Here is a 23406-nt window from a genome sequence, read left to right as displayed (position 1 = left end):
ACAAGTTACAACAGGTCCTTTAAAAATCGTTAATCTTAAATCAATCATATGAAGGAGAAATATACTAGCATCGACTGATCTATATTTGGCCCAACTCAGTTTACCAGCCAGCCCAATATTGTTGACAGAAAAGATTTAATTAGTTTGGGAGTACATAATGTATACTAACCAATAACCATAATCAAACTGGTTTAGTGCTAATTGTGGCGACAAAGCTCCACCTTGCTTTAATCACTCAGAGGTTATGAATTTTAGCAAATTGGATTTGTTAATTTACTTCTTCGCATATTATTGCTGGATGGGCTATTTATATACTTTCTTTTTCAGTGTTGAAATTTGGGAGGTTTGAGTGATGCACACAACCTGTTCGACGAAATGACTCAACCATCACGGTAATGCAATTCAATACTCATTTTTTACTTTGGTATGGATGCTCTGTTGGAACCACGTTAGTGTGACCGCCACTGATCGTTTATCATTCCTGATATGATAATTGACGATAACTGAAATCCCTATGTTTAAGTAAATATATGATGGACTTATTTACTCTTAAATACGTAGTATAGGGTTTCTCATTAGGTGATTGTAACTAACAGGACTAATGGTACACACATTAAACACCAAAGGGGTTGAATGTGTAATTACTCTCATTATAAATAGAGGGTGATTAATCCTAAGTTTAGGTTAATCCCTACACACAATTCCTCCTTAATTTCGTGTGTTTTCTCCTCTCCAATTCGTGCATCAAGCCACAGCATCCCATCATTACCCAATCACTTTGTTTTGAGAACCCGAAATCAATGGCAAATATGTTTAATGCCTTTACAGAACCATGTTTATTCCAACATGTTCTACTTAACTTTTAAATGGTGACTATCTTTTTTTTATTTTTTTATATAATTTTTGTGTGTGTGAAACTGTAAATAGGTGTTTACTTTGCGGATTGCAACTTAATTTATATACGTAATTACGTATTCTGCTTGCTTAGGACAGCATCTTGATGCTCAAAACCTATTAAGAAAACACCATTCTATAACTGCAAGAGGCATGGAAAAAAACCCTATCATACTTTCAAATTTCAAATCCATATAATGAAGAACAAAAAAGTAACTCAAATGTGGAACAAAATCAATATATAGTAACTTAAGTGAGAATATGAGTATACTATAAACTTACATGAAGATGAAATACAACACATTCTTAAAGCAATCCGGCTCATGAATGTTTCACTGTTCCGAACAAATGTGCAATTGCGAAAACTACCTCTTCGCTGGGCGATAGACCTAAATGTGGATCACAATACGTATCTCTACTCCCAAATTTAAGTTTCTTTGACATTTGGCCTGATATAGGCCGTCAGCTTCATCATATGTTAACTTAGGTACGCTTTTTGCATTCTGTAACATTTATCCTGAATTAAAACTAAAATTAATCATTCAAGACAACAGTTTAAGTTTCAGGGTGGATAAAAAAAGGAAACGTTTGTACTTCTACAAGTCCATCATCCTCACTAATTTTTAGACCATTTTCAATGCACACATACATCAAGCCATTTCGTAAAATACAAGAATCACCCTAACAATAGTTGACCCACGACTTGACGTTTTTCATTCATCGATTACAAAAAGAAATTTACTTCTTCTATACCAATCCCCACCACTAAGCTAAAAAGAAAAAGGCAAAAAGAAAAGAACAAACCCATAGTGATCCCCAAAATTAAAAGTTAACTAAGAAAAATAAATAAAATGACGAATTTATCAACAGTCCGCAGTCTCCTTTTGTGGTGGTGGGGGAGGTTTAGCACCGGTATTAACCACCACTCTACCATTATCAGGCGACTTCCTCTTTGGTTTTGCCTCTTGTAACATTGATACCACATCCCTCATCGAAGGTCTGTCAGCTGGGTTTCTACTTGTACATAGTAATGCCACCCTTAGTAGCAGCATCATTTCCTCTCTAACTGAGCTACACGAAGCCCCTGCGTTTTTATCCAATACGTCTTTGATCCCTTCCTTGCTTTTCATTTTTGACCTCACCCAATCCACAATACTATTCCCATCGCCGAATTCAGAGTCCACCGATGTTTTACCACTAATTATTTCCATTAGAACCACTCCAAAGCTATATATATCACTTTTTTCATCAACTTGCAAAGTGTATGCATATTCTGCACAAAATCAAATAAATTAGCATCTCATAAAGTTTCAACGTACTGTAACCTTTGAAAGAACTAATAATTTTCTTGTTCGAAGGACAGAATCCAACATATGAACTTTAACCTTAATGTAACAAAATAAACAAATTTGATTGTTTCTATAAAAATGCTTTGCATAGATTTTGTAAAATACTGTATATAATAATAGAACACATAAATGTCAAAATCAGATTTTGTAAGAAAGATCGACAGTGTTGTAACGATAATTGTGCAGGCCAATATGTTTGGTTTGAAAACGTTATCCACCGTTAGATTATTTGACAAAATCTAGCAGGGGGGTCCATAGTTAAGCAAAAAGTACTTATGAAAAAGCAAAAGGTACTTCACGCGCATTAGTGCGCCTAGCAAACTTCAAACAGTTCAACTATCTGGCGCCAAATCAAATTTCTTTTACAAAACTAGTCCTTTCTTTTTGATAGTTGTACACGATTACACTCTACCTGGAAGGATGATTCATAGAATAAATTTCAACCTTCAGGGTTACTAGTGAACATATAAAAACCTCATACGTCACCATACACAAAGAACTAAAATCACACACTATTCCATGTCCCTACTAACAGTTGATTTTGTATCCAAACAAACTTGTGGCGTGACATAAGATTTTGTTACTGACATTATATTTTATTTTACTAGGATCTCACATGCATTTTGGTCGGAGTTTTTAGAAACCGACTCTGTCTTCACGGATAAAATGCTAGTGTTTACATCTCACATCTCCTGTACCTTTCTTACGACGGGATTAGAAACCATTTACATCGACCTTATATTTTAGTTGAATGCATATAAAAATCGATATTGTGTGAATCGAACTTCCTAATTATCAGAAATGGATCAAAAGGTACTACTAGATGAAGTAACAAATTCAATATTTCTAGATGTACCAACTTACAACTATTAGTGCATGATGTGAAAGTCGTTAGCGAGATTAAACGAAAAGTACCTGGTGCAATGTAACCATAGGATCCGGCAATCACGGACATTGATTCGTCGCATTGGATTAGCTTTGCGACACCAAAATCAGCCACTCGGGCTTCCATCTCTCCATCCAGTAGGATATTGCTCGGTTTTAGATCACGGTGAACGATCACTGGATCACAATCATGGTGAAGGTAGCAAATCCCCTGTGCCACGCCCAATGCTATCTTGTAACGAGTTAGCCAATCGGCTATTAAATTATCACATTTGTTCTTTCCATGTAGCAGATCATCTAAGCTTCCATTAGGCATATACTCGTATAATAGCATCGTGGACTCTCTGTTGCTGCAGCATCCCAACAATCGCACGATATTCCTGTGTCTCACGTTACCTAAAACTTCCACCTCGGCCAAAACCCCTCGCCTTCGTCTGATTGTCTCCTTGTGTTTCCCCCACAGTTTTTTAACGGCTATGATCTCACCACTTGGCATCTCGGCTTTGTACACAGTTCCAGTGGATCCCATCCCGAGGATCTTATCTGTCATTGATAAGCACTCTACCACATCCTCTGCTGTGAAATTTAAGCGCTGGAAGGCAGTTATTTTCCACGGCCCAACCTCTCTTTCTTCTACCACGAACCGTCGCTGGTATGCTGCACGGAAGCACTTGCTTCCGGCTAGGAGGATGAAAAGGCCTACACCAAAAGCGGCAGCTAATATCCAAACAAGCACCCCAGCAGTCTTCTTTGGCTCCTGTGGCTTTATGTCTGCTTCAGGTTCAGAACCACACGGCTTCTTGAGTACTCCACCACAAAGTCCTTCATTTCCGGTGAATGAAGACGGATGTAAACTTGAAAATGCAGGCCCGAACGTAGGCACAGCCCCCGTGAGCTGATTGTACGAAACGTTGAAACTTTCTAAAGTACTACAGTTACCAAAAGTAGAAGGGATTGTACCAGTAAAGAAATTATGTGAAAGATCGACTTCTGTTATCGAAGGCAGAGTCGAGATTTCCCATGGAATGATGCCTGTCAATGAATTATGCCTTGCGTTCAATGTAATCAACTTCATACAATGACCAATATCCCAAGGAATGCTATCACTCAATTGGTTCCCCGCGATTTCTATCTTGTAGAAGTTATCACAGCCTTGAAACTTTGGGATTTTACCTGTGAGTTTACTTGAGCTAGCAGAAAATATTTGTAAACTTGGTGCACTCCAGATATTTGATGGTAATCCGCTTCCAAATGAATTTCCAGATATGTTTAGATACTCTAATCTAACCGCATTTGCTAAGTCTGATGGAATTGGTCCCGTGAAATTGTTATCACTCATCTCCATGAAAGTAATATTAGGTAAACGCCCAAACCCGACAGGAATTGACCCGTTTAGTCTGTTATTTTGCACACGAAACCTCAATAGCGAGGTGCAGTTAGCTAAAGATGATGGAATAGCACCCGAAAGTTTGTTGGAAAAGAGTATGAGTTTTACTAGAGTGTTCCCCAAACACAGATTTGGTGGAATTGGACCAGTTAAAGAATTTGAAGATACATCAAGTTTTTGTAATCTAGAATTCAAACCTAGTTTTTGTGGCAGAATTCCAGTGAGTGAATTGTTCCATAGAGACAGAAACTCAAGCCGCGGAAGCTCACCAATACCTTCTGGGACCTCGCCTGTTAAATCGTTGTTCATCAAATTCAGCTCCATTAGATTCTTCAATGAAGATATTTCTTCTGGTATGCTCCCTGAGAATTTATTATTCGACAAATCGAGGACCCTTACATCTTTCAAATTGCCAATACTTGATGGTATTTCACCATACAAGTTGTTTTTGAAAATCAGCAACGTCTCTAGCTTCGACAAGTTAGTTAATGTGACAGGAAATTCACCAGAAAGATTTGCACCCGAAATGTCAAGGAAAGACAAATTTGACAACAAAGCAAATTCTATTGGTACCGTGCCAGAGAAAGCATTGTATCCGATTTGTAAATGTTCTAGAGATGTGATATGCCCTAACTCGGATGGAATTTCACCACTTAGGCTATTACCAGCCAAGTATAAGTACTTCAGTTTATTAAAACCGCCGTAAGTTTTAGGAATTTTACCTTCAAAGTAGCTTCCACTGAGATTAAGATGTTCCAAAAAACGCAAGCCAACAAACTCTATGGGCAACGGCCCGGTGAAATTGTTGCTATATGCATTAAAGAAAGTAAGAAACTTGAGTTTCGAAATCCCGGGTGGAAATGTTGAATTGAAATAGTTATGATTGATGTCTAGAGTGCGAAGAAAAGTGAGCTCGAAAATGGACTGTGGTAGAGTCCCTGAGAAAGAATTGACACTGATGTTTAAATGGTGTATGTGTGTTAAGTACTTGATGTTATCTGGAATGGTTCCAGAGAGGTTTCTGTTGGAGATATCTAATGTATTGATCTCAAATGTTTTCGGGTTGCATTTTATACCAGACCAGTTACACCAAACGGGTTCAAATCCTGGTTTAGATAATGCAGGCGAGGGATCCCAATCTTGAAAGGTATTCAATGGGTCTGTTAGAGATGTCTTAAGAGAAAGAAGTGAAACAAGTTGGAGAGGAAGGTTAGCCGTGGCAGCTGAGCAAAAAACGGGTAGACAAAGGAACAAGAAGATAATGAAGAGATTGAATGCTGGCATAAGGTGATTCATGGTGGTTAATTGTGATATGTGATTGTGGGCAGGAAGAATGAGATTTCTTGATTTTAAGGATGGAATGAAATGAAGAGGTTTGATGGTTGCTTTTTAGGAGTGCTGGTTGGCTGGAGATGATGTTTTATGTTCATGTTTATGATGATTGTTTCTTTTGTTGAGTGGAAATGTTTGGTGATTGAAGATGATGATGATGATGAATATGATGATGATTTTCTACTTCTTTCTACTTGTGTTTCTATACAACTACTTGTTCCTAGTTTCTATACACATTTTTGTTCTGGCTTAACTTGAAAACAACTACTCTGTTGTTGCCTTTACCTTTTCCTTTTCTTTATTACACTTCATTATTCCCAAATTAATTTACTTTTTTGTACTTTTATCTGTTATGTTAGAATTTAAATAGTAATGTTCTTTAATAGATCTCTTAAAAGACCTCCAATATAATGGTTAACATTCTAAAATGGTCTTAACTTCGAACCTACTAGGTATAACATTGACGGTGGTCTAAAATGAGTTTATAAGCCTTGGTTAAAGACTCGTTCTGTCCGCATACCATGAATTAGAAAAGGTCATATCAATTTACAGTTTATATAAATTCTTTGTCCGTAAATTTAAATGAATACAATTTGCTTTTAAATATCCCTTAAAAATATAAGACATATTTCTTCTGCATCAATTTAATTATAGTATTTTTGGACCTTTAAAGATATGCAAGTTGTTTTGGAATGTAGTGGTGGGTTTGTGAGCAAGAAAACTTTTGAGGGTTTTATCTTGGGATTTCATATTCAAAACTTTACTTTTCATGATTATTCCTGGTTATTCTTTTTTTAAGCTTTATCTTTGGCTGCATATGGTGGCAGTTGCAATTGTTCCTCCCAGGATCCAAGAAAGTTTCTATTTTCTAATGTCCAACTGACCTAAGATCACATTTCTTATATTAACTTAAACAATATTTTTGATTCGACAAAGTAAATTCCATTTGTTTTAAGATCCTTGAATATGACCCTTCTCTTTTCTTGTTTATAGATTTTGTCTCTTGTTGAATTGAAAAATCCTATTCGTCATAATATATCAAAGTGTAGAAACTATTGGCATTGAAAGTTTGAAACATATATCTATACTTATACTTCTATATAATTATACTTCTATATAGGGATGGGCGTGGGACCGGTCCCGTCCCGTACCAGTCCCGATACCGACGGTTCCGGTCCCGAAAATCCCAAAAATGTGGTACTGGTCCCGTCCCAAATAAGGCGGGATCGGGACGGTACCGGGAAATCCCGTAGTTCGTGGGATTTTCCCGGTCCCGTCCCGGTCCCAATCCCGAAAACCATCAAATTCTAATACTGGTCCCGATCCCACTTGGGACTCGGTACCACTTCCCGGTACCGGGATCGGGACGGGACTCGGGATTTTCGGCTCATCCCTACTTCTATACTACTATATAAAAATTATAACCTCTATGTTTACATAAATGGGACATGCGAATTGACCATAATGCCCTTAATGAATTAAATCATCATCAACCCTTAATATCAAATTACACCATTAGTCAATTATATTATAAAATATCTCCACTAACCCTTTAAATAAGATACTTTTACGTTTTACCTACACCAATAGATGTCGCCACCACTGTCATCACTGGTTCGCCGCCGCATTGCACGGGTACCATGCTCTAAATAATATAAACACATATTAATGACTGTTTTGTAAACTGATCCATATCTGCTTTTAAGACATTTTTTGTGAACGGCAAAATAATTTTATATAAATAAATAAAGTCATCAGCAAGATGATAGGCACAAACAATAATACAATCACAAATTGCCATGTAGCAGAACAAATAAATGATACACGCCATGCAAAGTCTCCTTTGTAGCAACAGAATATCCAACGTCCAAATATATCATCCATTCTCATAGCTTTCCTTCGTGACCTTCAGAATTTGATCAGTGAGTCAGCTACGTTCACTTTGATCGCTGATTAGGATACATCCAAGCTGATAAGGGACTAGCTTATGTTGGTTGTTATCCAGTTTGTTTTTTTTCCCTAAAATCCTAGTAACGTTTTGTTGTTTCAAATTGAGTAGTTTAAAAAAGTGTTATGGATATTTTTTTAAAACTTGAAAAACAATTAAACACGTTTTATTGTAGTAAATTAATTGTCAGTAGAATCACTTTGATCGCTGATTAGGATACGTTTTGTTTGTTTCTATGTTAATTAAACACGTACATGCATGGGCACATTAGCAAAATTCATGTATTATGTTGATACCCTTGTTTTAAAACTTGAAAAACAATTAAACATATACAAAGAATTAGATATCATGATCCTTCGTTATCATCATTGGTATCACTTTTATAGTGGATATATTGCGTGCTATATAAATGTTGCAAGACAACATCATTTTTAAAATTTACTCAATTCTTAATCATCAATTCCCTACGTTTGGTGACAATATGATTCTACTGACAATTAATTTACTACAATCTACTCGTTACTCGTACAATGTTTATATAGGCAAATATTATTAAAATCAAGACAAAAAAATTTAGATAAGAGGTCGCTTGATTAATTGGGAGAGATCAAATGGAAAAACTATTACTGATATAGCCATTGGAATGAAAAAGTTTGTACATGAGTTGATATATACGAGCAATAGTACACGCGCAATGCAGCGGTGAGATGGTGAGGTGATAAGTTATAGAGTGTGATAGCCAAATGTCTTAGCCGTACGGACTCCGTACTCGGATATAAAAATTCGTTGAAAGTATATCGAATAATATCTCTAATGAAAAAGCATTAAATTTTAAGAACGCTCATACAATTTTTATAATTTATCGATATACAGTTTATGAGATAAAAGATTTTTAATAAATTAGAGGAATAAAATGATTTATGTAAGAGAGAGAAAAATATTAGTAATTGGGATTTAAGGTTATTATAGGTATATTAGGTAGATATATTTAAATTAGTGAATAAAGAAAGAGAGTAATTTAGGTAGTTTAAATTATCTTTTAAAATTAAAAAAAAAAAAAACAAAATGCTTTATATGATAGTATAGATATAGATATTTAGTTGCCCTTGCCTCTTGGAATAACATATTGATGGTCTTTAAAAAATAAGAGAAAATACACACACCCTTGTTGGTATTGTGGTTTTAGAAATTTGAAGAATGAAGCTTTATAATATGTTCATTTACAAATTTACTATTGTAATTTTTTCTTTGACATAACCAAGCTTGATTAACATGCGGACCTGGGAATCAATTCTATATACTCTTCACTACTCCACTTCTAGTTGTAAACTTCTAACCACTTAATAATAAATATTTAATGAATGTATGGATGGATGGTTAAGCAAATCAAGCACTTTTATTATTAATGGCTGGAATCCCGAATGAATGTGAAAATTAATGGCCCAAATTTCACAGCTTTGTAACTGGTCCATACTGTTGATGCAAAGCTTCAATCAATTTTGTACCCACTACCAATACATTTCTACCCTTTTGTCCCGATTATGGCGTACAAACACCAGTAGCTTGCTATTCTAAGACTTTGGGACCAATTCAATTGATCATGTCTTACATACGACAACTCATTCAAAACTATTCATCGCATTAAACCAAGTGCACCACGAAGAACCGAACCTAGTAAACTTTTACTCATCTATAATATCTTATAACGTAAAACATTTTGTACTTTTTGAAAATCTCAATTCATAAGTTGAAATACCTAAAATATCCCTATTTTATTTGTTATTTACTAATTTAAACAAATTCAGCTAATATACGTTATAATATCCTTAAATCTCAATCACTCATTTTGTTCTCTTTCATCAAATCTCAACCACTAATTTTTTTTTTCTGTCTTCCATAAATTATTTTATTCATTTAATTCATTTAAAATCTTTTATCTCAAAAACCGTATATCTATAAATTATAAAAATTGTATGAGTGTTCTTAAAATTTTATGTTTTTTCATTAGAGATGTAATTCGATATACGTTTGATGAATTTTTAAATGTGAAGGCGGAGCCCGTGCGGATAAAGCGTTTGGCTATCACATCCTATGACCTATCACCCCTATCATCTCACCGCCGCAATGCGCGAGCACTTTCCCTAGTTAATCATAATCGGCTAGTTCTTTTTTTTTGAAAGATAAATTCTACACTAATTATAAACTACCCCAAATATTACTAAATAACAGCATGTTAAAGTTTAAACTTTGGTCCTTACCTCAAAAGACAATAGCCTTTACCAAGTGAGCTAATATCACATTGGATTTATAATAAAATGACGTCTTGGGGTCTCCCTCCATTTATATTTGGGATTATTTGTTTAACTCATGTACTCGTACAAAATAATGTCAAATACGAACATTATTCAATCAGACATGTAGGATCTATGTTTCATGTAATTTTTTTTTTTTTTACGGCACTAATTCTAGTCATACTTGATCTTACTCTCAAAACTACCCCCGATAAGTCAAGGATCACAGAGGACTTCACCCCCCGGCAAGAGCTTTTATTACCCAGCGAGTGCTGGAGTGGCTGATCTAGGTTTCATCTTATCTGGTTGAAAACGAAAAGTTGTTAGGGGCTGATGATTTAAGGTATTGTTGAATGTATACAATTAACTTATAGTGCATTCTGCATTAGGCCAATTAATCTTTTATACAGATAGGATAACCTTAAAGTAAAATCATCCGACCCGATTAATATATACATGTAAAGAATGGGCCGCTAGCTAATTGGATGGTCTTGATCAACACGTGAATAATAAAATTGTAATCTTTTGATGATGAATGACATTTCCTGCTTCAAATGTTAACATCACAATATATCAAATCAAATCAATAATAATTCAACAAAGAAAACGACACTTACTTTGCCCATAAAAACAAATCACATTAATATCATAGAGAGAAAGAAATCGAATTGGTATAGCATTCTTCCAGAATCAAAAGAGATAGAAAAGAACAACAGGGCGGGTTATTTTGATTCATGTCCATTAATGGGCCAACACCAAACCAACCAACCTCCATAAAAAAGTAACCACACTTTAGCTTTCTCTTAGAGTATTTTAAAATTTCATTCTATATAGATATAGATATGGATATTCTGTATATATGTCGATTGTTTATTATTTGAAAGATACTAATAAACAATAACTTCAATTATTGAAAGGGATGGCCATTGGAATAGAAAACGATGGTACCTACGGAGTTGTATAATTCCAAAAATAAAGAATAGAAGAAGGAAGGGAATGTGTGATGAGACTCTTTAACAGCATGCATCATTCATTCATAATATTGTAAAAGTAAAAGCCTGTGAATGTGGCCAATGGCTTAGGCACAACAAATAAAGTAGACCAACCCCAATGCCATAGCACCACCCTCTCTATATGTCTCTGACTTTTATTAGACTACATTAATTCATCACTCCATGGGCTATGACTTTTTTGAGTTTTTCTACCATGCACACTTATGAACATTTGGACTTAGTGGAAAACACCATCATTTATCTTTTCTAACCAACAATGGATCCAAGTTTACATGTGACATTACTATTTTCATAACTTCTTAAACTTTGTTAAAAGTAACTTTGAAGAGTGTTTTTTGTATGGCTTAATATGGCGATTAAGATCTTTAATTAACATTAGTTAATTCGTAGCATAAGCGTTAAACGTCACCCCTGATGAATTGAGCAAAGCTTAGATTCTTTTATTGATCTGTAACTAATTAAAAGAAGTTGATTACCTTTTGTTCATCTAACTAGACTATATGTAATGTGTTCAAGCTTTGCCTACTTAAACAATTTGTAAAGAACAAATGTCATTTATTATTAATTTGGAAATTGGATAAACATGGAGCAATAATGAAACATTGAAGAATTTAGAGAAAGGGTTTTGATAGTGGGTCCAAAATGATATGTCATATTCCATGATGGTATCTTAAAAAAGAAAGCTGATTTTGGGTGAAAATATATACCATGGGTTAAAGCCCCACTTAACTTTCATGCCTGAATTTACTTATTTATCCATAAAATAAAGCAAACTTCAATTTTTGTTCTTCTCATATTTTACAAAATCCCAATGTTTTGTTTTTCATGATATATCTAAGCTTAGGGTGATAGAATATTCACATATGTTTCGTTAAATATATTAATTAAGTTAATGTACATAAAAAAAAAATTGTTAATGTACAATTTTTAGTTAAGTTAAAAAACAGTAATTCAGTTCAATTTCCAGGTTAAACTAGTTTAATGGATTGTCTATCATCTATTGAACTGTATTACATCAATTTTACGAAATATCTTAGATGCCATTTTCACAAATCCATGAAATTGTAACATGTGAAGCCAAAGTGTCATGATGGAACATCGGAAGTATTTTCATACCCTTTTTGAAACCAGTTTTCTTTTTGGTTGATTGGCAGAAATACGAAGTCTACATTTTAATCATCATACCAAACTAAAAGGGTAAGATTTCAATTGCATATAATTAGTAATTGCATGAGTTGCTTTCATGTCACTGGTTAATGGACCCGTTGGCCCATTGGGGCAGTCCTACAAATCATCAACCCTATTTTCGGTGGCCCACTCCACTCCATCACCGGTGCCCTTTAATTATTGAATTAATAAATGTTTTTTTTTTTTAAAAGGAGTTTGCTATTTCATTACGGTTATGAATAAGGCTTAACAAAATGTTGTATATTTTTAGGGGATAGATTTTTTTTTTTTTTCTCCATGTTTAACATTCTATTATATGTTATACATATATAACTTTGAAGGCTACGAATTGCAATTTTTTTTATAAAAATATATGAAAATCCACATGTTCTATTTTTATGTATTTATAGTTTCAATTGAATATAAGTTTGATTCAAATCCATATTATCTAGATTGTCATGAAAACGTATGGTCCTTAGATAAGTCTACAACTTTAGCTCACTTATGCATGTCATACAGTACTAGCACTGGCCTCATTGAAGAGTACTACAATGCATTGTATAGTTGTTGGCGATTTGGCATTACTCATTGGCCTTCTAAGAATAAAAATTGTCCAGATCATAGAATATAGTTAAATGGATGAGATATTTCTTTTACAAATTACTTCGGAAAGATGAGTCTTTGATTTAGATGGACTTGATTGCGTTTCATATTATACTATGCAAATTTATGTTCATTATTTAACATTCTTTTACATAGTTTATGATGTGAGTACAATGCTCCAAATGAAAGCAAATTAATATGTTGTTCTTATATGCATTTAACTCATATTGACATGTTTCATTCTCTTTAATAAGTACTGTAAAACACAAGTATATATCACATTTATAAATGAGTCATCATAGATTGTATATATTGACATGATTCAATCTCGTAATCCTTTTTGTAATATACAATTAATGATATCATGGATAGGTTCGTTGTTAGAGTTGTGTAAGGGTTAGTAGTAATGGGGGAAGTGAGTGGGGAGATTATATTAGTGCTCCTCCATTATAGAATGGGTGGAGAATGCGGTGAAGATCTTTGTGGAGAAGGTGGTCTTGATTTCACTCCATTACATATTTTGAAATCAAATCAAATCTAACTAGTGCAATTACATTACAATATGATAATACTCCATTATTATAAGCTGTAATAGGTGCAAGTTCATACTGAAACAAAACAGTGAACTTTGTTGATTGCCTCCAAGCAAGCTCATAATTAATTTTCAAGAACTTTAAACTGGGATCATGTCAGACAAAGCACCACTCATGGACCAAAACTATTTAGGGTATTTGCAGAATCGCAAGGTAGAGCAAGACATTTACTGAGTTACTGTTTGGAGTACGAACATACTTGGAAACATTGCATTACAGTATTTAACAAGAGTTGTGTGGTGGGATACTTCAAGTTAATGCGATGTAATCAAGTGGTCAAAAAAACACATAATAGAAAATATGCGTCCCAAACACCACATCAACTACAACAAAGACAACGGAACGTTATTAGTAGTCCGATATCAAGCACTTGCAAAGTTGAGTTGACACTTCAAAGTTGCAAGATATGACACTCGGCGGAGAAGATTGTACCAAAGGAGACCCGTTTTACGGATCGTTTGGTTGGTGTGCCTCACTCATTTACTTTATGTTATAATAGCGAGCATGTTATTTTTTACACATAAGCGGAACCCTGTCTGGATGAGTATTGAGGGCACAATAAAGCCATAAATAATAAGAACATCACTCAACAATGAATGTTGGATTCAAATATTAAGTTTAGTCGTATATTAGGAGTCCAGTAAATAGATGGCATTCAGTTTGGTTCTATAAAAAAGATCAGTAGCTAATTAACTTTGACATGGTTTAAATCAAACCACCTTGCCTACTTATACCCTTTCATACAGACCACTGAATTGACTCTAAAAAGAAAACCGGCATTAAGTACCATTCCATAACATTATCGAAATGTTGCTGCAACTCAGATACAGACAATCAGAAGCAAGTATCAAAATTTCAAGAAAGATCTCATGTCTCAAGCCACATAGATTAATATCCTTACAAAAGATTTTAAGTCTAAGCTGATGATAGATGAAACCACCATAAAACATGCATAAAGTTTTCAACGATAACGTCGAAGGGAAAGGGTGTTGTTCCTTTTCCAAGTAGCCCTTCTCGAAGGACGTTGCTTGTGGTTCAAATGTCCCTTTCCACGGAGTCCTCGGTATTTCTTACCAGCAGACGTTAGACCACGAAGCTCCCTGTGCTTGTGCACTGGGTTACAGATCCAGTTGATCCTAGGATCATTACGGATACTGGTATGGGCAGGATCGACTAAGATCACCTCAAAATATTTGTAAGTGGAGTCCTGCAGTTAAAGCAAAGATTAGAAACCGATAAGTTACAAATACATGAAGGGTGCAAGAAATGAATCCTGATTGCAATTGTATCAATAGACCATATGAAGTCAGTGATAAAAGAGACCTCATGTAAACGAAAGTGAAAAACTCTAAGTTTAGGTTAAAGAAAAACAAATAAATAGGTATGTTGCATCAGGAATAAAGATGATAACTTGGTGTCAAAAAAGTTGCATGTTTGATACGTTTATCCGCGCATCATTGCTTGCTTGATTGTAGACACTAACTAGAATGCTGAAAAAGCATACCTCATTAAGCCAGTATGAATTGAGGACCTTAAGGCCTCCCAACTTCCTTCCAGCTCTTTCCTCCGCAACGGACCTCTTGCTACGTTGAAACTTCAGCTGAGTCACACCCTGGTTAGTAGGTTTTCCATAAACAATACCCTTTGGAACAGGCCTCTTTCGTCCACCACGCCTGACACGCACACGGTAGATGACATAACCCTGCAAGCATAACCAACTTAATACCAAAACATCCAAGAGCATACAATCTTTGTTTCAACACATGATATAAGTCAGAATATCCAAGACAATCTTCCAACACATAATATAAGCCTGATCACTTGTTCAGATGATACCCCAAACATAAATCTCTAAAAAATCAATAAAAAACAGAACAACAATGCACAACAATGAAAAATTGTATACTTGGGTCTATACCATACATCAGAAAGATCCATAGGAAAAAGAATATAAAAGAAGCTCAAACAAAAACTGGTTTCTCACAAAATATTCAGCAATGTAAATTGGGTATCACACGTTCTCGTGTATTGTATCATCCACTGAATAAACTTATTACAGCATCCATCCTCTACGACGACATTGTTGCCCAGGTTTTCCCTTCTGGCGGATGCCGTTATATTTTAGTTCTAAAGCGACCTCACTTATGTGTGAACTAGTCATTCCAGCTTACTCTAACACATTGTAAGTTATACTTATAGCCCGCTTAAATGTAGTCATCTTTAACCATCACTTCATCTTACTTCTCGTCTTACCCGGTACCCTTTTCATTTTATTTGATTTTATCCAAATATAAATCTTAGTTTATTCAGAGTTGTAATATGTATATGTACAAATCCATCTCTTGTTCGAACATCGTCAACATCATTATAAAAGATCGAGCATATGTAAGTTCCTTTACTTGTACAGTAAAACAAATGCATAGATATCAAGTACTAAATTACAGTCAAGCCTAATTTGATCTATATACAATAATAATTCTACTAATAATAAAAAAATAAACATTTATAAAAAAAGACATATATATGTATATGAAAATTGTTACAGCCAAGCCTAACTAGATTTATATACAATAAGAATTCTACTAATAATGATAAATAAACATTTATAAAGGATGACATATATTTGTAAATAAAAAATGATAGAAAGAAAGGAAGAAAACCTGTTTGGCTTTGTAACCCATACGACGAGCCTTATCGGGTCGGGTAGGATGAGTGACCCGGACAATAGAAGGCAGCTGACGATACTCCCAGCACCTAACTCTCTGCATAAACCTCATCACATCGGATTGCTTCTTCCTCCATAGCTCCGACACGTATGTATATGCCCCTGTTTTTCATTTATTTCATATCAATCACTTCAATCCCATTTCAATTATTTACTTTTATTTATATATATATGTAGGATAAAAATAGTAAAGTGAAAGAGATATAACAGAGATCGCAAAAGAGGCATATGATAATTTCTTTCTTACCCATGTTAACCAGTTGGTCTGCACCTTTCTTTCTGTAATGGATATGGAGCTGCTGCTTGCAAAAATAAAAACAGAAAAAATACCTATATGCATAGGATTTTTAGGGTTTCTTAATAGGTCGGATCCAAACTGTATAACCAGCCCATTAGTTATTGGGCTTGGACTAGTTTTTTATCACAAGGCTAATTTTCTTTTTCAAAGGTATTAATATAGTGATACGAGTAGCATTTTTTTTTTTTTTTTTTTTTTGTAGAACAGCATATTAAGTGATAACATGATTAATTACTTCCACAATTGCTATTATTACTATTACTATTATTATAATTTATTTATTTTTTCCTAAAACACAAGACCTAAACTTTATGATTGTATATATTTTTATAAAAAGGTATACAACAACACCGTGTTCTTGAGTTTGGTTTATAAATGAAAAGAAATGATTGAAAGCGATATTATCTTCCTTTCAAATCATCCCATATATGGGAAGAAATTTTTTTAGACAAAATCAACTAAAAAATCATTCCACTTCTTTTCATTTCACTTCCCTTCCACCCCTTAAATTAAACTCATGAACACAATTTGTTTTGTAATCATTTGCTTTCCTTTCTTTTCATTCCATAAAAAAACTCAAAAACACAGTGCAGGCTTTGGGGCTTACGTGATTATTTGGGTATGTGTGAACTTTGAGTTGTGCTTAAAGATTGCTGGATACAGTATATGTACAATGTACCAATCAAGTTGTAAAATACTTGGTAACATAACATCTTTAATCTTTAATATATATTAAAACAAAACCTTTAATTTTAAATTAAAAAAATAATGACCATTGATTGAATTTTATTTTTTATTATTCACCAATAAGTTTTTTTGATGACATTATTATTGACTAAAGAATTAGTTAATAACACTTTTGATCCTCATTGAATCAGAAAAACTCCGGAGGTTAAAAATGGTATAACATTTAAGAGTTAGATCTTTTACTCATTGTAGGCCGGGAGTGTTACTTTAACATTTGATTTATTACAAAAGTTGTACTTGTTATATAGCTATTAACTTAAGAAATAGATAAAAACCATTTACAAATAAGGTCACCTAATAAGTCATACCCATTAATATAGCAATCGGACAATGGTATCATCCATTTTGCGATTTGGACCTAAAAAGGAGCCGACAAAACTTTACAAAGCCCATTTACTGAAATATCAACCAAATGTATAGATACACTTCGTGGTTGGATATTGTTCTCGTGAAATGGGAAAAAATCACATCGCAAACTTTCATAACATATGGGTACACTTTCCTCAATAAAAACCAGCTTAAAAGATTTATTATAAAGAGATAAGCACAACATGAGGAGGTCATTCGGACCAATGGGTGGAGGGTTGATGAACACGGTTCACAGAGCCGTCAGGGCTAGCTCCGGTGGTCATGGCTCACCCCAAGATCCCTTCCATCATTCTAGTTCGACCACTAGTCATGATAATTACATCGGCATCAACTCAACCAATTCAAGACCCACTAGCTCGAACAACCTTTCTTTTTCATCCAACCATTATCCCTCACCTTTCTCCTCAGTATATCACCCTAACCGGCCAAATTCGATGTCTCCCATGAACGCCGAGGAATACGATGATTTCGTATTTTGTACCGTTCCATCAATGGACGAAGTTCACCATGCAATCTCTTCTCTACAACAGTAAGCATTCGTTTGTTTATCTAATAATTGATGAGTATTTAATATAGTTGTATTGTCAATTAACTTATTGACATTTGTAAACTACATAGTGTTCTTGATCCTTCAGCCGGTTATCGCGAATCAGGGTGGGAACTTGATTGGATCGAGCCCTCAATAAGTATGTCACAGTCTCGTGGTTCTCAAAGCGTATATGATGCTTTCCGTTTACTGCAAACTGATAATTCTGTTAAGGTGCCTAGCTTACTTAACAAATTTGACCCATGTCCATACATTATTCTGATATAAAGTTGTGTGATAATTTAATTTTAAGTTTTAACTTTAATTGTTTAGAGAATGGTGATGTCTTTATCTTCTGATAAATCTGTTTGGGATGCTGTTATGAATAATGAGGCGGTTCGTGAGCTAAGAGATTCGATCTATCAAGGTTTCTGTTTTTAAGATGTGATAACATATATGAAGCCCACAAACAATAGTGCCATTTTTTAAACTGTTAAATTGGCTTTATCTGCATTTTGCAGCCAACAGGAGTGTATCAGGAAGATCAGGCGTGGTTGAATCTTCTGACAGCTCGATTCTAGTTTCTGATATTCTACAGTGGATCTTGATCAACATAAAGGCAAAGGTGACGGAGTTAGTTGAGAAAACCACGGAGATAGTGTACAAGTTGTTTCAGGCACAAAGAAATGAGAAGGTTAAAGGAGATGCTGCTGCCAATGAACCCTTTGAGAAGAAACTACAAAGTTCTTTCTTGCTTACAGTTATGGTTCTCTTGGTAGTAGTCGTGAGCCGGGCCTCCAGATTTTAAACTTGTATTTATGTGTGTTTCTATATACAATTTAGTGCAAACAGTATGGAAAATGAAACTATTTTATACTAATAGAAAACTCTGCATAAGTTTCATTAGTTGTATACTAGCATAGATAGTTTCTAGTAGTTAGCATATAGACATATACTTGCATACCACGTACAGTTGATGAAGTTTACAAAACTATGATAATACTCTTCAATTAGCTGGCTGTACTCCTAAAACACCTGTTACTGCTTGATGAATCTTCTAGCATTACGGCTCGTCAATGTTGTCCAAGATGGAATCTACGTCAAGAGTTACAACAGCTGGCTTATCAACTGGCCCGAGCACACAACAGTTCTTGGTTTTAGTATTCATTACTGCAACATCTTGTTTACATCCAAGAGGTATACCAGAATGAACCTACAATTGAAGACAACGGCGTGTATTAATACAAACTCATCAAGTTTCTTAGGTAAATCTTGGTTTGATATGAGAAACGTACATCAAAGATTACGTCTCCAAGCTTGAGCTTGATTGCTCCACTTTTGTAAACCAGCATCTTGCCCATGTGCCCATCCGGCAAGTCTTTTAAACCACAGAACTTGTTAGAAGCATCTTGTTTCACAAAACTCGAGCTCTCAACTTTTTCTTTGCCCTTCAAGCTAACTGGAACTTGATGCGTTTGCTTATTTAGAGGAAGGTTTTCAGGAAATTGGAAAAATATCATCTGTTTTTTTTCATAGTCCTCTTGCCCCTAGTATCAAAGAAATTCACATTATTAATCGACTGTAAAAGTAAAGAGAAATCTTAAACTTTGCTAAACAAGATGACTCACCAACAGTCCCAGCTCTAAGGCAGAGTTGATTTTAGTCTCATCATATTCCTTCTCTTCCCCAAATTCTAGTGCATTAAGAACCTCTACAAGAAAGAAAAAAACTTGAAAAAACCAACAAAAAACACAAGATTATGATGAAAATATGTTAGCCAATTCAAATATGTACCCGGATTTCCAGAGCCAGGGGGTCTCAGAGGAAGAGTAATGGGATAGTATGAGTCCGGATCCTGTGATTCACACATATACAAAAAACCATCAACACACATCCATGAATTTCTTATCGTTGGTGTTTGGCAGGTTCTATTAGTCTGAAGCTAATCCCATATCATAAGGCTACAAGATGAGTAAATAATTGAAAGAAGTTTATCATACATACCCAGGGTTCTTTATACTCGTTATCAGAGTCGCTTGGTGATCCCAATTCATCATCAACCACCATATAATCAACATCTCTATCTTTTGTAGCAGTTGAGGAAGAGCTCACGACACTTTTCTCAGAAGACTCTCTCAAAGTCGAGCTGTTTTTGCTGTTGTCGTTTTTCAGCTGGTCAAGAGTCCTCGAAGATCCAGCTCCATTTGGTGTCATTACATTGCCAGAAGCTGCAAAAATGAAATTTAGCACCTCCACACACCCACACAAACAAAGCTATTCGTTCCCTGACTAGCTTGTATTAAATTGTTTATCATGTAAAAAAGGGGTTTCATTTAAATTACATTTCTTTTCGACTTTAGGCCTTCGAGTGCCAAGGCGTTCCTGCACGACACAATAAGATATCCATGAACAAAGATATAACCCATGGGAAATTAAAGAAAACTGCCATAAATAAGATACTGTAAAAATAAGATCTTCTTAACTTCTTTGATCTAATATATACGAGTATGGTATAAAGTGGAGAGAGGTTATCTAATATATACGAGTATGGTATAAAATAGACAGTATGTTGCATCAGGAATGAAGAAGATAACTTGGTGTCAAATAAGTTGCATGTCTAATATGTTTATCCACGCATCATTGATTTTGCTTGATTGTAGACAGAAAAGGGTTTTCCCATTATGGGTTTCCTTAAGAATTGGAGTTGCATTATGAAGAGGTATGCCGCTGAGCCTAACAGTTAAAAATAAAATGATATAATGTCTTAAAAATTGGAGTCATTTAAATATTTACTACTCGTACTATATTATACTTGTAAATAAATAGTAAGGATTTTGCTAATATATGTTTAACCCGTAGTAACATGTTTCTACATAAAAATAACTGTCCCCTAATGGTAATTTTCAAGTGCCGATGTACAATACTACTAATCATAACCGGATACAAGTAGTAAAAAAATTATTTACTGTATAATTTTGTTAAAAATGTGTGTGTGAGAGAGAGGGGGGATTACATTGACTTTGCGGAGCAAATCCTTTGTGGTTTCATCATTCTCGTCATCATCAAGCTCACTGAACAAACGATAAAACAATTTCAAATTTCAAAACTAATTTAGAATTATATTATTAAAAAAATTAAAACATAAAAAAGAAAGTGCAGAAAATAATAAAACTGATAATGTAGAAAAAGTACCTCTTAGGTAACACAGAAACGGTCTTCCGACGCGGTGGTTTGGGTTTGAATTTCATCTGTAAATTTGAATTATCATTCAGATCTCAAATTAATTTAATATAATATATAAATAAAATCATAAATAAGGAAAAATTAGAAATGATTATGGCTAAGAATTAAGGACCTTTTTGGGAGATGAGGATGGTGGATCAACATCCATCGTGAAGATCGAGATCGGAGTTGAGATGTTCGCCGGAAATCTGTGACGGAAATTCTAGGGTTAGAAATTCAGTTGGGAAAAAATATAAAACAAAAAATCGGCATAGAGTTTCGAACCTGGGAAAACGCTGATTTGGAATTGAACCTTGCCATCACGCCACGACCTAGTTTTTATTCAAGATTGATACGGTTTTCAATATAAATGTTACATTTTGATATAACTTTTTTTAATTTACTTTATACATTGTTTTTTGTTTAAGGGAAATAATTAATTTCTTAATTAAATATCTTAAAATATGATGAAATGTGGATAAATCAAAGGGCAAGATTAAAAAAAAAAATTAATAGATACCACAAGTCATTTTTTTTTAAATTTTGAGGAGGATTTTTAAGCTAATATTTAAAAAGATTTATTATTTGTTTTTTTTTATAAAGAGTTATTCACTCAAGAGATCCTTTTTTGATTAATGGAATCAGATCAACACATATTTGGAGCGTGAAGTGTAATGTGTAATTAGATGATTTTTTTTTTTGGTTAGGATGGTGAGTTAGAAAATTTTATGATTAGTATTTAATTTTTTACAAGGTTTTTATAAACAAATGTGTAATTAGAAAATTTTATGATTAGTATTTAATTTTATAATTTTTTACAAGGTTTTCTAATGTGTAATTAGAAAATTTTATGATTAGTTGGGTAAGAAAAAGTATTTAATTTTTTACAAGGTTTTTACAAACAAATCTTTACAAATATAACTTTCACCAATTAAATTATCTTACTTAATTGGACCACCTCATATGCAACCTATGTTTGTAAAATGTTTGTCACTCTAGCGTAACTCAATCTTAATTGACGTCAAACTACTTTCAGATAATTGTCAATAAACCCAAAAACCATAATTTTCTCCTCATTAAGAAGTTACCTTAGCAAACCTCCCTCACCGCGATTCAGTGCACAATCAATTGGACCCTGTTTAAAAAAAAACAAGTGATATCTATTTATTTTATAAGGGATTCTTTTTGGTAAAAAAAATCTCCTTTTCGAATTATTCTTTTCAAAAAGCATATCTTAGTTTTTACAAAATGATTTTTTATATTACAAAGTAATTTTTATATGTTACTGGGTCAAGACTCAAGTATGCATGGGCCATATATACAGAACAGAAATACAATAAATCAATAAGCCGACTTGATGAAGATAGAAAGGCTAATTCAAACATGCACGTGGATAATGGATTAAATTAATTAGGCTGAAATCGGAATAAACACGAAATAACATAAAATGAATAGTATAACAAGTATAGGATTCAAACTAATATGAACAAATTAAATGCTTCAAGAATATACACATATAAGTGAAAAAAGAACCTCAGCTCGGTATCTAATCATGAGAAAACCACCGTAAGTTTCCCAAGAACTTGTTGTTAGAGCTTAGACTTAGAGAAGCTCTTGTTGTAGTTCAAAAGGTTGACATGAATGGGATGGCAGATAGAGAAAAAAGCATCAGAGACTCGTGTGTGCTCCCTGAATCGATCATTTAAAGCTATATAATCAAGGGATAGTTGTTGGACGTTAGTAACCGGAAACAGGGCCCTTTTTCTGATCAAGATCATCAACAACCTCAGCCTTCAATATTGAATGGTATGGTGATTTACGCCTGGGAGGCAGTTGTATATAAATGTCGACAAACTTGCTTGATAAATTAAGTACGAGTACTTCCCTCAACTTAAGGAAGAATGAAGTATCAAATGGATTCTTGATCAGGTTGAGTGCAAGTTTAATCTCCCTTGGAACAATTGTCGACAAACTTGCTTGATAAATTATGTTTGTATCGCTCCTTGGTCTTGTGACTTTTTGAATGTTGCCGTTGTTAGCTTTTTTACGTAGTCCAC

The 23406-nt window shown here is 34.2% G+C and overlaps 4 protein-coding genes across 4 annotated transcripts; 1 reads left to right on the top strand and 3 right to left on the bottom strand.

The window, feature by feature from the left end:
- Nucleotides 1-1398: 1398 nt before the first annotated feature.
- Nucleotides 1399-6037, bottom strand: LOC122603644 (leucine-rich repeat receptor-like protein kinase TDR). Its single transcript, XM_043776410.1, has 2 exons — nucleotides 3159-6037; nucleotides 1399-2167 (listed from the first exon to the last, which is right to left on the bottom strand). Exons 1-2 carry the CDS (start codon nucleotides 5809-5811, stop codon nucleotides 1758-1760), a joined length of 3063 nt encoding a protein of 1020 aa, XP_043632345.1. The 5' UTR covers nucleotides 5812-6037; the 3' UTR covers nucleotides 1399-1757.
- Nucleotides 6038-14217: 8180 nt separating this feature from the next.
- LOC122603394 (60S ribosomal protein L15-like) lies at nucleotides 14218-16542 on the bottom strand. The gene is made up of 4 exons (XM_043776081.1): nucleotides 16435-16542; nucleotides 16123-16289; nucleotides 14967-15164; nucleotides 14218-14669 (listed from the first exon to the last, which is right to left on the bottom strand). The coding sequence occupies exons 1-4, from the start codon at nucleotides 16436-16438 to the stop codon at nucleotides 14424-14426; spliced, it is 615 nt and encodes a 204-aa protein (XP_043632016.1). The 5' UTR covers nucleotides 16439-16542; the 3' UTR covers nucleotides 14218-14423.
- A 1138-nt stretch (nucleotides 16543-17680) lies between these two features.
- On the top strand, nucleotides 17681-19033 carry LOC122603181. Its single transcript, XM_043775817.1, has 4 exons — nucleotides 17681-18130; nucleotides 18220-18361; nucleotides 18461-18554; nucleotides 18649-19033. The coding sequence occupies exons 1-4, from the start codon at nucleotides 17784-17786 to the stop codon at nucleotides 18933-18935; spliced, it is 870 nt and encodes a 289-aa protein (XP_043631752.1). The 5' UTR covers nucleotides 17681-17783; the 3' UTR covers nucleotides 18936-19033.
- Nucleotides 18982-21642, bottom strand: LOC122603180 (DNA-directed RNA polymerase III subunit RPC4-like). Its single transcript, XM_043775816.1, has 10 exons — nucleotides 21635-21642; nucleotides 21483-21558; nucleotides 21320-21375; nucleotides 21141-21198; nucleotides 20470-20509; nucleotides 20132-20355; nucleotides 19922-19982; nucleotides 19756-19838; nucleotides 19423-19674; nucleotides 18982-19340 (listed from the first exon to the last, which is right to left on the bottom strand). Exons 2-10 carry the CDS (start codon nucleotides 21516-21518, stop codon nucleotides 19191-19193), a joined length of 960 nt encoding a protein of 319 aa, XP_043631751.1. The 5' UTR covers nucleotides 21519-21558; nucleotides 21635-21642; the 3' UTR covers nucleotides 18982-19190.
- Between the last annotated feature and the right edge of the window lie 1764 nt (nucleotides 21643-23406).

The sequence above is a fragment of the Erigeron canadensis genome, chromosome 6 (genome assembly GCF_010389155.1).
Source record: "Erigeron canadensis isolate Cc75 chromosome 6, C_canadensis_v1, whole genome shotgun sequence".
NCBI lineage: Eukaryota > Viridiplantae > Streptophyta > Magnoliopsida > Asterales > Asteraceae > Erigeron > Erigeron canadensis.
This window is presented reverse-complemented; position numbering and strand designations above follow the sequence as displayed.